The sequence below is a fragment of the Callithrix jacchus genome, chromosome 2 (assembly GCF_049354715.1).
Source record: "Callithrix jacchus isolate 240 chromosome 2, calJac240_pri, whole genome shotgun sequence".
NCBI lineage: Eukaryota > Metazoa > Chordata > Mammalia > Primates > Cebidae > Callithrix > Callithrix jacchus.
The window spans coordinates 37,862,200-37,877,989 of record NC_133503.1 but is presented as its reverse complement, the minus strand read 5'-3'; the positions used below and the strand labels follow the sequence as shown (position 1 = coordinate 37,877,989).

General features: G+C 50.0%; 1 protein-coding gene across 3 annotated transcripts; it reads left to right on the top strand.

Moving 5' to 3' along the window:
- Positions 1–3,773: 3,773 nt before the first annotated feature.
- On the top strand, positions 3,774–14,163 carry STING1 (stimulator of interferon response cGAMP interactor 1). 3 transcript variants are annotated; one of them, XM_008985877.4, is made up of 8 exons: positions 3,774–4,008; positions 4,256–4,348; positions 5,623–5,849; positions 5,980–6,157; positions 6,415–6,523; positions 9,699–9,937; positions 10,688–10,874; positions 13,249–14,163. In XM_008985877.4, the coding sequence occupies exons 3-8, from the start codon at positions 5,623–5,625 to the stop codon at positions 13,440–13,442; spliced, it is 1,134 nt and encodes a 377-aa protein (XP_008984125.2). In that variant the 5' UTR covers positions 3,774–4,008; positions 4,256–4,348; the 3' UTR covers positions 13,443–14,163. The 3 variants fall into 3 exon arrangements, with proteins under 3 accessions (XP_008984125.2, XP_002744307.2, XP_078216809.1); XM_002744261.6 differs by having other exon boundaries at positions 4,256–4,371; XM_078360683.1 differs by lacking the exon at positions 3,774–4,008 and adding an exon at positions 5,245–5,305 and having other exon boundaries at positions 4,259–4,348.
- Positions 14,164–15,790: the final 1,627 nt, after the last annotated feature.

Sequence of the window (15,790 nt, the reverse complement as noted above, 5' to 3'; positions counted from 1 at the left end):
CGGGAGTTCAAGACCAGCCTGACCAACACAGAAAAACTCCGTCTCTACTAAAACTACAAAATTAGCTGGGCATGGTGGCACATGTTTGTAATCCCAGCTACTCAGGAGGCTAAGGCAGGAGAATCACTTGAACCTGGGAGGCAGAGGTTACAGTGAGTCAAGATTGTGCCCTTGCACTCTAGCCTGGGCATGGGCAATAAGAGTGAAACTCTGTCTCAAAAAAAAAAAAAAAAAAGAAGAAAAGAAATATAATTGGACAGAAAGGGTATGCTCTAATACTAATAGAATGAGTGGGGAAACCCAGCCACGCCCATCTGCCTGGATTCTTCTTGGCCTCTCTGAGCATGTGTTCCTTCTTTCTGAGTTGGGAGGCGGGGTGTAGGGCCTCTCTGGAATGGGGATTTTTTTTTTTTTTTTAAAGAGAAAAAGAAGGGGAAAAAAAGAAAATGAGGGAAAAAGGAATATTACTTCATTCCTAAAATGGGTTTCAATAATGGCCGATCAATATTTTGAGTGTTTAAAGTGGTTAATGCATATTTTATGTGTTTAAAATGGAGACCTCTATTGTGTTTATTTGTTCTGGATCTGAGTTCAAGTCCTGGATATCATTATCAATTTGTTGTCTCATTGAATCTAAATCTCATTATGTGTCTTATGTATCTGGGTGTTAAGATCTCTTGTTGTTACATTAATCCTTTTACCCTTGCATCCTTGTAGCTTTGAAATCTATTTTATTAAGTGTGAGAATTGCAACTCCTGCTTTTTATTTATTTATTTTTGCTCTCCATTTGGTTGGTGAGTTTTTTTCCATCCCCTTGTTTTGAGTCTTTGTATATCTTTAGATATATTGTTAGATTTTGTGGATAATGTATATTTTGTGTGTTTAAAATGGAGAGCTCTATTGAGTTTATTTGTTCTGGATCTTAGTTCCAGTCCCAGATATCGTTATCAATTTTCTGTCTCGTTGAATCTAAATCTCATTATGGGTCTTATGTATCTGGGTGTTAAGATCTCTTATTATTACATTAATCCTTTTACCCTTGTATCCTTGTAGCTTTGAAATCTATTTTGTCAAATGTGAAAATTGCGACTCCTGCTTTTTATTTATTTATTTTTGCTCTCCATTTGGTTGGTACGTTTTTTTTTTCAACCCTTTATTTTGAGTCTATGTATATCTTTGAATATACCGTTAGATTTTGTCTGTATCTTTTGATTGGGAGATTTGGTCGATTTAAATTTAGGGTTGCTGCCATTTGATATTAACTGGCTATTTTGTCCTTTCGTTTATAAAAATTCTTCTTTATGTTAATGCTCTTTACTTTTTGGTGTATTTTTAGAAAGGGTCATACTGGTTGTTCCTTTCTGTGTATAATGCTTCTGTTAGAAGTTCTTGTAAAGCAGGCCTGGTGGTAATAAAATCTCTGAGTACTTGCTTGTTCCTAAAAGATTTTATTTTTCCTTCAAATGTAAAGCTTAAATTGGCAGGATATGAAATTCTGGGCTGAAAGTTCTGTTGATTAAGTATATTGAATATTGGCCCCCACTCTCTTCTAGCTTGTAGGGTTTCCATTGAGAGATCTGCTGTAAGCCTAATAGGCTTCTCTTTATGGGTAACTTGATCTTTCTCTCTGGCTGCCCTTAATATTTTCTCCTTTGTTTCGATCTTGGTGAATCTAACGATTATGTGCCTTGGGGTTGGTCTTCTTGAGGAATATCTTCGTGGAGTTCTCTGTATTGCCTGGGGTTGAATAGTGTCCTGCTTTGCTAAATTAGGAAAATTTTCCTGGATAATGTCCTGGAGAGTATTTTCCAGCTTGAATTCATTCTCTCCGTCACATTCAGGTACACCAATCAAGCGTATATTAGGTCTTTTCACATAGTCCCATATTGCTTGGAGACTTTGCTCATTCCTTTTTATCCTTTTTTCTCTATTCTTGTCTTGTCGTTTAGTTTCATTAAGTTGGTCTTCGACCTCTGATACCCTTTCTTCTGCTTGATCCATTCGGCTGTTTAAGCTTGTACATATTTCACTAAGTTCTCGTGTTGTATTTTTCAACTCCATAAGTTCATTTGTATTCCTCTCTATATTGTCTATTCTTTTCAACATTTCATCTAACCTTTTTTCCAAGTTCTTAGTTTCTTTACATTGGGTTAGAACAAGTTCCTTTAACTCCCAGAAGTTTCTTATCATCCACCTTTTAAAGCCTACTTCAGATAATGGAACACAGTCCTTTTCCATCAGGGCTTGTTCCGTTGCTGATAGGTTCTGATTTTGAGTATACTCAGCCTGGAATGGGGATTTTTTTTACCCTACACTCAAACAATGTAGGTCAGATCATTTCTTTCTTTTCCTTCCTTCCTTCCCTCCTTCTTTTCCTTCTTTCTTTTTTTGAGACAGGATCTCATTCTGTCACTTGGGCTGGAGTGCGGTGGCACCATAACAGCTCACTGCAACCTCCACCTCCAGGGCTCAGTGATTCTCCCACCTCAGCTTCCTAAGTAGCTGAGACTATAAGCATGTGCCACCACGCCTGGCTATTTTTTTCATTTTTTTGTAGTATGACATCTCCCTATGTTGTCTAGGCTGGTCTCAAACTCCTGGGCTCAAGTGATCCTCCTGCCTTGGCTTCCCAAAGTGCTGGGATTACTGGCATAATCAAGGCACAGAGCAAGCTGGGCTTTGGAGCAACCTAGCAGGCTTCAAGTCCCCACTCTAAATTACTTGAGCCACTTATTTCACCTCTCTGAGCCTCAGATTATCCATTTATAAAATGGGGCTAGAATTACACCTATCTGACAGAGTGGCTGGTGAAGTGATATACAAGTGAAGTGATATATGTAACACTTGGCATAATGTCTGGAACAAAGTAAACACTTTATTATGATTAGGTTGATGCATGGGGATTTTATAACCTACACTCAATGTAGGTCAGATCATTTTTCTTTTCTTTTCTTTCTTTCTTTCTTTTTTTTTTTTTTTTTTTTTTTGAGATGGAGTTTCGCTCTTGTTGCCCAGGCTGGAGTGCAATGGCTTGATCGCCGCTCACTGCAACCTCTGCCTTCCAGGTTCAAGCGATTCTCCTGCCTCAACCTCCTGAGTAGCTGGGATTACAGGCATGCGCCACCACGCCCAGCTAATTTTGTACTTTTTAGTAAAGACAGGGTTTCTCCATGTTGGTCAGGCTGGTCTTGAACTGCCGACCTCAGGTGATCCACCCTCCTCGGCATCCCAAAGTGCTGGGATTACAGGCGTGAGCCACTGCGCCCGGCCTTCTTTCTTTCTTTCTTTCTTTCTTTTTTTTGAGATAGAGTCTCACTCTATCGTCCAGGCTGGAGTGCAATGGCTCAATCTCTGCTCACTGCAAACTCTGCCTCCCAGGTTCTAGTGATTTCCCTGTCTCAGCCTCCTGAGTAGCTGAGATTACAAGCACCCACCACCACGCCCAGCCAACTTTTATATTTACAATAGAGATGGGGTTTCACCATGTGGACCAGGATGATCTCTAACTCCTGGCCTCAAGTGATCCACCCGTCTCGGTCTCCCAAAGTGCTGGGATAACAGGCGTGAGCCACTGTGCCAGAACTGTAATTACTTGTACACTGGTTTAATATCATCCCCACAACGGCCTTCTGGGCAGAAACTAGTGGGCTCTCTCATAGAAGTCACAGGCGTGGCCATTTCCTGCAAAGAGCCAAACGCCAAACCCCCCTTCTTCTGTGCTCCTCCTCTCCCTCCAAGGGCTTTATAAAAAAGGCTCTTGTTACAGGAAATTACTGTTTATTTTCCACTCCTCCCTCCTAGGTCATGCTTTTCAGAAAAAGAGGATCTGCATCCTGGAAACCATAAGAAAAATATGAGACGGGGAAGCATCGTTTAATGTGTGGGCTGCCTTTGGCCGAGCCTGTGGAGTCCTGCTTAGGTGCTGGGTCCAGTGTGTTGGGTACAGGTGTTGGGTACAGTGATCGTGGTGGCTTGAGGGGAACCTGGTGTTCAGAGCTGTGACTGTGGTGAGTATGTTTCTAAACACCCTCGGTGTGGGGGTAGCAAAGGGCAATGGAATGGGGGCTTTCTCAAGCCTCACCCCTGACCCCAAGACTCATGCCCAGCTCATCAGGGCTTTGAGGGAAAGGTTCTACCTCCCTTCCTGCAGAGCAGGAAATATACTTCCTCCCAGCACAACTAAAGCTGCGGTTTGGAGAGGCGCCAGGGTTGGGGTGTTGTGGAGAGAGCAATCGTGTAACATTTCATTTTCAGGCTGCACTCAGAGAAGTTGCCCTTGTCTGCTGGTAGCACTGGGCCTTCTCTCCCTGTCATCATCCGGAACAGCCAACGTCCTGGAGGCAGAAGGTAGGCTCAAGAGCAGCCTGAAGGTAGGCTCAAGAGCAGCCTGGTGGAATGCCAAACCTAGGGCCCCTGGCACCCAGAGGCGAGGGGGTGCCTGATGGCTGCCTTGTCCCCACTCCCTGAGCTCTGTTTTCCACTTTGGTTTTTTCTTTTTTTGAGACGGAGTTTCACTCTTGTTACCCAGGCTGGAGTGCAATGGCGCGATCTCGGCTCACTGCAACCTCTGTCTCCTGGGTTCAGGCAATTCTCCTGCCTCAGCCTCCTGAGAAGCTGGGATTACAGGCACGCACCACTGTGCCCAGATAATTTTTTTGTATTTTTAGTAGAGACGGGGTTTCACCGTGTTAACCAGGATGGTCTCGATCTCTTGACCTCATGATCCACCCGCCTCGGCCTACCAAAGTGCTGGGATTACAAGCTTGAGCCACCACGCCCGGCCTGGTTTTTTCTTTTTTTGAGACTAAATCTTACTCTGTCCCCAAGTCTGGAGTGCAGTGTTGTGATCTGGGCTCACTGCAACCTCCACCTCCCGGGTTCAAGCGATCCTCCTGCCTCAGCCTCCTGAGTGGCTGGGACTACAGGCGCTCGCCACCATGCCCAACTGATTTTTGTATTTTTTTTTTTAAAGATGGGGTTTCACCATGATGGCCAGGCTGGTTTTGAACTCCTGACCTCAGGTGATCCACCCACCTCGGCCTCCCAAAGTGCTAGGATTACAGGCTTGAGCCACCATGCCCAGCCTAATTTTTGTATTTTTAGTAGAGACGGGGTTTTACCATGTTGGTCAGGCTGGTCCCGAATGCCTGACCTCGTGATCTGCCTACCTGGGCCTCTCATAGTGCTGGGACCACAGACGTGAACCACCACGCCCAGCCCTGTTTTCCATTTTGTTGACTAAGGTCCTCCCTGAGGTGGATTCCGGGGACAGGGGAACCCAGGCCCCCAAGAGTTCCTGGTTGGGTAAGGCTGCACAGGACAGCTTCCAGCCTGGGTCTGGGATAGTTGCTACCTTCTTTCTTCACTACACCCATGGTCTCCCTGGGCTTGGTGGGGTGTGTGTGTGTAGGCCCTGCTCTGCTTTCAGCAAACCTCGCTGGGACAGGAGCTTTGGGGTTACATTCCCAGCCTGTCTCCTAGAGGTGTCTCTATCAGCAGCCTCTGAGAGTGGCTGGGCACCAGGGAAAGGGGAGCTGGCAGGAAGTACCCAGCCAGAGCCTCAGTCCTAGAAGGGCAGGAGGGTGAGGGGAACATGGTCATGGATTTCTTGGTGCCCACAGATGCCCCACTCCAGCCTACATCCATCCATCCCACATCCCCGGGGTCACGGGGCCCAGGAGGCAGCCTTGGTTCTGCTGAGTGTCTGTCTGGTGACTCTTTGGTGGCTACGAGAGGCACCAGAGGACATTCTCCGGTTTCTAGTCCTCCACCTAGCCTCCCTGCAGCTGGGACTGCTGTTGAACAGGCTCTGCAGCCTGGCTGAGGAGCTGCGCCACGTCCACACCAGGTGACTCACTGCAGTACCCATGGGGATGGGGTATCCAGCATGTGTCACTCCCTTGATGCCTACCGCTGCTCCTCCTTGAACCACTCTGGCTGAACTGGGCTGGGGGCTGGGGCCTGGCTGTCACCCACAGGTACCAGGGCAGCTACTGGAGGGCTGTGCGAGCCTGCCTAGGCTGCCCCATCCGCCTTGGGGCCCAGTTGTTGCTGTCCATCTATTTCTACTGCTTCCTCCCAAATGGCCGGCCCTTCACTTGGATGCTTGCCCTCCTGGGCTTCTCGCAGGCACTGAACATCCTCCTGGGCCTCAAGGTATGACACAGCGGGAGGCAAAAGCTCTGGCCAAGTGGAGGCTGTGGAAACGGGGTGTGGCCTGTCCTGAGCTCAGTATTGGGAGTGGGACTGGTTTAAAAGTTGGAGTCAGTGTAGAGCTAGCATGTCCCAGAACAGTGGGTTTGGCAATGGCAAAGGAGGGATCAAGTCAGCAGCAGGTTGGGAAGCCTTGGAGGAGGAGGAGTTCTCTGGGTGTTCTTGATGGGGGCCCCCCAGCCCCATCCCGCTGTCCACAGGGCCTGGCCCCAGCTGAGATCTCTGCAGTCTGTGAAAAATGGAACTTCAATGTGGCCCATGGGCTGGCATGGTCATATTACATCGGGTACCTGCGGCTGATCCTGCCAGGTGGGCCATCCTCTACGCCCCTATTTCCAGATCTACAGAACAGACACTAAGACACACAGCATCTTGTGTTTCCAGAACTCACTATACTTTTTGAAGCATTTTCATGTCTACCAAATCCTTTGATCCCAAGACATGAAGGATGTTATTATGATGCCTGATTAACAGAAAGGAATATGGGGCTTAGAGCCATTAAGTGACTTGTCCAAGGTCACTTGTGAATTCTTTCAGTAAATATTTACTGCATGCTGTGTGCCCCCCTGTGCATTTTCTAATTCACACCGTGTGAGGAAGGAATAATCTTCATTTCTGTTTTATTTTATTTATTTAGTTATTTATAAAAACAAGAGACAGGATTTTGCTATGTTGCCCAGCCTAGTCTTGACCTCCTGGGCTCAAGCAATCCTCCTACCTTAGCCTCCCAAAGTGCTGAAATTATAAGCAGGAGCCACCGTGCCCATCCCTATTTTAGATTTTTTTTTTTTTGAGACGGAGTTTCGCTCTTGTTACCCAGGCTGGAGTGCAATGGCGTGATCTCGGCTCACTGCAACCTCCACTTCCTGGGTTCAGGCAATTCTCCTGCCTCAGCCTCCTGAGTAGCTGGGATTACAAGCACGCACCACCATGCCCAGCTAATTTTTTTTTTTTGTATTTTTAGTAGAGACGGGATTTCACCATGTTGACCAGGATGGTCTCGATCTCTTGACCTCGTAATCCACCCACCTCTGCCTCCCAAAGTGCTGGAATTACAGGCGTGAGCCACCGCACCCGGCCCCTAGATTTTTTTTTTTTTTTAAGACAAAGTCTCTCTCTGTTGCTGAGGCTAGAGTGCAGTGGCACAATCTCAGTTCACTGCAACCTCTACCTCCTGGGTTCAAGCGATTCTCCTGCCTCAGCCTCCCAAGTAGCTGAAATTACAGGTGCCTGCCACCATGCCTGGCTAAATTTTTTTGTATTTTTAGTAGAGACAGGGTTTCACCATGTTGCCCAGGCTGGTCTTGAACTCCTGACCTCAAGTAATTCACCCACCTCAGCCTCCCAAAGTGCTGGGATTATAGACATGAGCCACTGAGCTGTCCTTAGACTTTTTTTTTTTTTTTTGAGACAGAGTTTTGCTCTTGTTATCCAGGCTAGAGTGCAATGGTGTGATCTTGGCTCACTTCAACCTCTGCCCCCAAGTTCAAGCAATTCTCCTGCCTCAACCTCCCGAGTAGCTAGGATTACAGACGTGTGCCACCATGTGTGGCATTTTGTATTTTTAGTAGAGACTGGGTTTCTCCATGTTGGTTAGGCTGGTCTTGAACTCCCAACCTCAAGTGATCCACCTGCCTTGGCCTCCCAAAGTGCTGGCATTACAGGTGAGCCACCATGCCCCACAAGATTTTTCTTTTCTTTAGATGGAGTTTCGCTCTTTCGCCCAGGCTGGAATGAAGTGGCACAATCTCAGCTCACTGCAACCTCTGCTTCCCGGGTTCCAGTGATTCTTCTGCCTCAGCCTCCCAAGTAGCTGCGATTATAAGTGCCTGCCACCACGCTCGGATAATTTTTGTATTTTTAGTAGAGAAGGGGTTTCACCATGTTGGCCAGGCTAGTCTCAAACTCTGGACTTCAGGTGATTCTCCCACCTTGGCCTCCCAAAGTGCCAAAGTGCTGGGATTATAGCCATGAGCCACTATATCTGGCCTCTTTAAAAAATTTTTTTTTATTTTTAAGTATAGTTCTGAGAGATCAAGTGACTTGTTCAACATCACATAGCTTAGAGAGAGGAGGAGAAAGGATTTGAACCCAGGTTTGTCCAGAGCCTGGACCCTAGACCACTGTACTGTGGAGGCTTTTGTTTTTTGTTAGATGAAGTCTCACTCTGTTGCCCAGGCTGGAGTACAGTGGCGACAAGATCTTGGCTCACTTAAACCTCTGCCTCCTGTGTCTAAGTGATCCTGCCTCCTGAATAGCTGGGATTACAGACATGCCACCATGCCTGGCTAATTTTTTTATTTTTAACATTTTAATTTTTTTTTTTTTTTTTTTGAGACAGAGTTTTGCTCTTGTTACCCAGGCTGGAGTGCAATGGTGCAATCTCGGCTCACCGCAACCTCCGCCTCCTGGGTTCAGGCAAGTCTCCTGCCTCAGCCTCCTGAGTAGCTGAGATTACAGGCGTGCGCCACCATGCCCAGCTAATTTTTTGTACTTTTAGTAGAGACAGGGTTTCACCATGTTGACCCTGGTGCCTCCCAGGTCACCAGGGTCTCAATCTCTTGACCTTGTGATCCACCTGCCTCGGCCTCCCAAAGTGCTGGGATTATAGGTGTGAGCCACCGTGCCCGGCCCATTTTAATTAATTAATTATTTTTTGAGGTGGAGTCTAGCCCTCTCTTCCAGGCTGGAGTGCAGTGGAGTGATCTTGGCTCACCACAACCTCCGCCTCCTGGGTTCAAGTGATTCTCTGGAGTAGCTGGGATTACAGGTGCCCACCACCATGCCCAGCTAACTTTTTTTTGTGTATTTTTCATAGAGATGGGGTTTCACTGTGTTGGCCAGGCTGGTCTCGAACTCCTGACCTTGTGATCTGCCTCAGCCTCTCAAAGTGCTGGGATTAAAAGCATGAGCCACCACACCTGGCCAATTTTTGTATTTTTAGTAGAGATGTGGTTTCACCATGTTGCCCAAACTGGTCTCAAACCCCTGACCTCAAGTGATCCACCTGCCTCAGTCTCTCAGGAATTACAGGTGCCTGGCCTAAGCCTTTATGTTTTATTCCTCTGACTTGCAGGCTAAAGCTGCAGCTCTTCCATATCCCATTGCTATCTCCTAGGGCTTCTGCTAGGAGACTGATCTGGGGCTAGAGGCCTGGCTCTATGCACACGAGAAAGCTGGGAATGTCACCTCCCAGGGCTCTGCCTGCCTCTCAGAGCCCTGAAAGCCATAGTGGGAAGAAGTGGGGCTGACACAGACATCTGAGGAAAGAAGTGAGGCCGGGGGGAAAGGGCGGGACCATAGGAGGAAGGGTAGGAGGGCTTTCGGAGGTGCTGCCTCTCCTGGCCTCCTGTACAATGAGAGTGCATTGGACTCTCCATTCTCTGGCACCCACACACTGTGGGGCCAATAACCTGGGTCTCAGTCCTGAATCAGGTAGGAGAGAGGGTTATCGGGAATGACTTCTTGGGCTTCCCTGCCTCAGGATTCCAGGCCCGGATTCGAACTTACAATCAGCATAACAACAATGTGCTACGGGGTCCAGCGAGCCAGCGGCTGTATATCCTCTTCCCATTGGACTGTGGGGTGCCTGACAACCTGAGTACAGCTGACCCCAACATTCGCTTCCTGGATAAACTGCCCCAGGAGACCATTGACCGTGCTGGCATCAAGGGGCGGGTTTACACCAACAGCATCTATGAGCTTCTGGAGAACGGGCAGCGAGTGAGTGAGCAGGGAAGTGGGGGTCCCTGGGGAGGGCTCAGGACCCCCAGAACCCTGGGCCATGGCCAAGCACTGATGAAAGTTCACTGCCCTTCTCTGAGCTGTAGTATCCCTAGGGCTGGGCAGGATTCAGCTCTGAATGATAATGATTAGTAACATTTATTGAGCACTTACCACATGCTGGCTGCCATTCTGGGTGTGTCATCTGACCTCCTCCTTGAATTCTCACCACCGCCCTATGGGGTAGGGACTGTTAGCATCCCCACTTCAGAGGAGGACACTGAAGCTCAGAGACACAGTAGGAAAGTGAACAATTTCAACTTGACTGTACCATGCACTTGACCATAAGGCTGCCCTAGACAAAGGCTGTGAGAATATTTGAAGGATTTAATGTGGGTGCAGGGAACCCAGACCAGAGTTGAACCCCAGAGCCCAGCCCCAGACCTGATTCCCAGCTGCAGCAGTTGACAGCCTCACTCTGCGGGTCTTGCCCTGGGATCTTAGGAGGAAGATCTGTGAAGGGTAAATGTAGCCCAGCCCTGGCCTTGATTTCAGAATTGGGTATCAGAGGCAAAGGCATGCCAGACAGCATAGACCCCATCAGGGTGGCCACCTCCCAGGACTCCATCATTACAGGCTGAGGGAGTGGGGCTTCAGCCTGTGACACTGGGGCCAGGGCCTGGACTGGACCCTCCATTCTCCATCCTCCTGGGTCCTGGCTTAGTCTGGTCTTCCTCTTTCCTCCTCCAGGCAGGAGCCTGTGTCCTGGAGTACGCCTCCCCGCTGCAGACTTTGTTTGCCATGTCACAATATGGCCAAGCTGGCTTTAGCCGGGAGGATCGGCTTGAGCAGGCCAAACTCTTCTGCCGGACACTTGAGGACATCCTGGCAGATGCCCCTGAGTCTCAGAACAACTGCCGCCTCATTGTCTATGAGGGTGAGGGGTTGATGGAGTGAGGGGTTGACAGGGTGAGGAGTTGATAGGGTGAGAGGTAGATGGAGTGAGGGGTTGATAGGGTGAGGGGTTGATAGGGTGAGGGGTTGATGGAGTGAGGGGTTGATAGGGTGAGGGGTTGATGGAGTGAGGAGTTGATAAGGTGAGAGGTAGATGGAGTGAGGTGTTGATAGGTGAGGGGTTGTGGAGTGAGGGGTTGATGGAGTGAGGTGTTGGTGGAGTGAGGGGTTGATAGGGTGAGGGGTGGATGGAGTGAGGGGTTGATAGGGTGAGGGGTAGATGGAGTGAGGGGTTGATAGGATGAGGGATTGATAGGGTGAGGGGTAGATGGAGTGAGGGGTTGATAGGATGAGGGATTGATAGGGTGAGGGGTGGATGGAGTGAGGTGTTGATGGAGCAAGGGGTTGATAGGGTGAGGGGTTGATGGAGTGAGGTGTTGGTGGAGTGAGGGGTTGATAGGGTGAGGGGTGGATGGACTGAGGGGTTGATAGGGTGAGGGGTAGATGGAGTGAGGTGTTGATGGAGTGAGGAGTTGATAGGGTGAGGGGTAGATGGAGTGAGGTGTTGATAGGGTGAGGGGTTGATAGGGTGAGGGGTTGATGGACTGAGGGGTTGATAGGGTGAGAGGTTGATGGAGTGAGGGGCTGATAGGGTGAGGGGTTGATAGGATCAGGGGTTGATGGAGTGAGAGGTTGATGGAGTGAGGAGTTGATAGGATGAGGGGTTGATGGAGTGAGGGGTTGATAGGGTGAGGGGTTGTTAGGGTCAGGGGTTGATAGGATGAGGGGTTGATGGAGTGAGGGGTTGATAGGATGAGGGGTTGATAGGTTAGGGGTTGATGGAGTGAGGGGTTGATGGAGTGAGGGGTTGATAGGATGAGGGGTTGATAGGTTAGGGGTTGATGGAGTGAGGGGTTGATGGAGTGAAGGATTGATAGGGTGAGGGATTGATAGGTGAGGGGTTGGTGGAGTGAGGGCTTGATGGAGTGACGGGTTGATAGGGTGAGGGGTTGATGCAGTGAGGGGTTGATAGGGTGAAGGGTTGATGGAGTGAAGGGTTGATAGGGTGAGGGGTTGATGCAGTGAGGGGTTGATAGGGTGAGGGGTTGATGGAGTGAGGGGTTGATAGGGTGAGGGGTTGATGGAGTGAGGAGTTGATAGGATGAGGGGTTGATAGGTGAGGGGTTGATGGAGTAAGGATTGATAGGGTGAGGGATTGATAGGTGAGGGGTTGGTGGAGTGAGGGCTTGATGGAGTGAGGGGTTGATAGGGTGAGGGGTTGATGCAGTGAGGGGTTGATAGGGTGAGGGGTTGATGGAGTGAAGGGTTGATAGGGTGAGGGGTTGATGCAGTGAGGGGTTGATAGGGTGAGGGGTTGATGGAGTGAGGGGTTGATAGGGTGAGGGGTTGATGGAGTGAGGAGTTGATAGGATGAGGGGTTGATAGGTGAGGGGTTGATGGAGTGAGGGGTTGATGGAGTGAGGGGTTGATGGAGTGAGGGGTTGTTAGGGTGAGGGGTTGATGGAGTGAGGGGTTGATAGGATGAGGGGTTGATAGGTGAGGGGTTGATGGAGTGAGGGGTTGATGGAGTGAGGGGTTGTTAGGGTGAGGGGTTGATGGAGTGAGGGGTTGATAGGATGAGGGGTTGATAGGTGAGGGGTTGATGGAGTGAGGGGTTGATGGAGTGAGGGCTTGATGGAGTGAGGGGTTGATACGGTGAGGGGTTGATGGAGTGAAGGACTGATAGGGTGAGGGGTTGATAGGGTGAGGGGTTGATGGAGTGAGGGGTTGATAGGGTGAGGGGTTGGTAGGCTGGAGGACAGCAGGAGTCAGGGGTCCCAGGGTCTTCCAAAGAGTCAGAAGGAGCTATGGCAGCACCACACCCTGGGCCTGTCCTTCCTTCCCTGGGAGAAGTCCCCCTCTTCTCAGCATACGAGATTGCTTTTTTAGGTGTTTGACTGGAGTCCCTCTGTGAAGCCTGAAGAGGTGGGTTCTAGGGGACTGTCACTTTATCTGGGATTCCAGAGGAAACAGAAGAGTCCCAGGTCGGTATGCACTGGGCACAGGAGGCTGGGGCTGCAGCCTTGGCTCTGCTGCTCCCTCACTGTGTGACCTTGGGCAGGTTTCTGCTCCTCTCTGAGCATCAGCTCTAAAAGTGAACGTGTGGAATTTCATTCTCCCGGAAACCACTTTTAGCTCTAGGATTCCATGAAACTCTAGCCCTGTGGCTGGCGTGGGGGATGGGTAGGAACAGCGGGTAGGGAGGGTTAGGGAATCTTCCCAGCAAGTCTTCTAGACGTGTTCAAGTGGCAATGTGTAAGGTCCTCACTCCACTCTCCACCATCTCCCTGTTTCAGAACCTGCAGATGGAAGCAGCTTCTTGCTGTCCCAGGAGGTTCTCCAGCATCTGCGGCAGGAGGAAGAGGAGGAGGTTACTGTGGGCAGCTTGAAGACCTCAGAGGTGCCCAGTACCTCCACGATGTCCCAAGAGCCTGAGCTCCTCATCAGTGGAATGGAAAAGCCCCTCCCTCTCCGCTCGGATCTCTTCTGAGACCCAAGGTCACCCTGCCTGAACCTCTGGTGGTCTCCAAGGCCCTGGACTGGGGGCTTTCTTCAGTGGCTGAATGTCCAGCAGAGCCATTTCCTCCCACAGGGGTCTTGCAGGGAAGGGCCCAGGACTTGACATGTCCAGATGAGTCCTGCCCTCTTGGGCCAGTCGTTTCCCCTCTCTGAGCCTCGGTGGCTTCAGCCTATGAAAGGGAACATAATCACTGCCCTTCCTCCCTCACGGTTGTAGTGAGGACTGAGTGTGTGGAAGTTTCTCGTGAGCTCTGGATGCTAGGTGCTTAAGGCATGTGCCAGGTGTCTTTCATTGGGCTTTCCAGACCTACTCCCCACCCTTCTCCCCTTCCTCTGCTCTGGTATACCAAACTCTCTCGATGGTATCAACAGGCTCCCTTGCCCTCTGGGTCCTGGTCATGTTCCATTATTGGGGACCCTCAGCGGGAGAATGGAGGGGAGGATGCTGAATTTGGGGTAGTGGATCCTCCCGCCCCACCCTGCAGCATTGAGGTTGCCGTAGGCTCTCCTGCCGGGCAACCCTTGCATAACCGACTGTCTCTAGGGTTCTGGAACTGCTTCCTCCACTAGCCCCTTACGTCTAGCTGTGTATGGGCCCCACCTCTACCCCACTAGAGTCCTCCCTCTCACCTTCGGTTTCCTTACACTCCGCCCTTTCTCAATGATCCCTTTTTAAAGGATGCCTCAGATTACCCAATGTGAGTATCGTCTTTTTCCTACTGGACTCTGACTGATATAACAGATGGGATTTACTGTCCCTGATGCCCCAAACCTGCCTGCACATGCATGCTTCCCTGCACCCCTCCTCATCCTAGTACAGGCCAGCAGGGGGCTGGGTGTCATTTTCCATCTGGATGGAGCCTATCCATTGTGCTGAGGGCACCTATTCTTTCAGTGCCCTTGTCTCCAGTGAGAGGCCTGGGGAGCAGGGACCATAGGCTTGGCCTGAGCCAGCACAGAGATGATGCCATGAGGTGGTACACAGCTGTGTTCTGGGGCCACTCAAAGGAGCAGGGGTTACTAACTATATGTGCCAGATGAGTGAGCCTGCAAAGGGACAAGGGGGAAAGAGTTTGTGTGATGAGATGGGACAGTTCGTGGAGTGCCTTGGACAGCACAGCCAGCTGCCGTACCTTTCGTACCTTTCGCCATCATGGCCACAACTGAGCCACTGTGACAATGCTGTGTAGATGCAGCTGCCTCCATCTGAAGGGAAGGCAGCTCATCTCTGCTAGTTCCATTTGTCCCACCAGGCTGGGCTCATTCTCTCCCTCCCACCTTTTTTTTTTTCATTCATAAATGTTCAGTATACATTTCTGAGTATAGCATCACTGTGGAGAAACACTCCACACAGACACACATTGGACAGAAGGAACCAGCTCCCCCTAAGGATGGCAGAGCCAAGGGGGTCAAGCGGGAACAGTCCCCACTCTCCTGAAGTATCCCAGCCACCCTGTCCCCAAGGCCTGAGAATCCTCCATCATCACACCAGTGGCTCATATACCAGAAACCAACCCAGAATCAAAGGTCTTTTCAATCCATCCAGTCCCTAGCATAGGGCTTAGGCTGTGGAGTCTGATGACCCCAGGCTCAAATCCTGACTTCACCACTTAGTACCTGTGTCTACCTAGGTGTCTTGATAAACAAGCCTCAGTTTCCCCAAGTGTAAAGCGGGGATAGCAGCGGCCCCTCCCCTGGAGGTTGTTTCGAGGAGTGAATGGTATCATATCTGTAGGTCCACAGAGAAGCCTGGTGTCTTGCCCCTGTCCAACAAGGGGCACTATTAACATTTTAGCTGCCTCTCCCCAGTCCCAAAGGAGGCAAGCCTGTTCTCTACACACACTGCAGTCCCCACCTCTGTTCCTTTTTATCTTCTGTTATTTCCCAGCCAATGCCCACAGGGGTTCCCCAGGGTAAAGCACCAGAGGTCCTGCCATAAATGTCTGTCTGCATGTTCTGGACTGCAGATGAGTGAGATTCAGAAGTGCTGGGGAAGGCAGTGCCATCAGGAGGCACTGAGCCACCAGGAGGCCCAGTTTTGTCTTTCTGGCCCCTGGCTGCATCTTCCTGACCCCCCTGCTGAGTAGATCCAGGCCCTCCCAGTGCTGGTAGTGGTCCCCACCCCACTCCTTCCTTCCCCAAACAAGTTCCATGGAGCTCTTTTTCCTTTCCCGTTTTTCATCAGCTGGAAAGATCTGGGAAATGTCCTGTGGTACATTCTAGGCTTTTCCAACAGGCCCAGGCACACAGAAAGTGGAAGGCAATGAGAGTCCCCCAAACTCCTCCATCCCTTCTGGGGAGGCAAGACAGAGTCGGTGG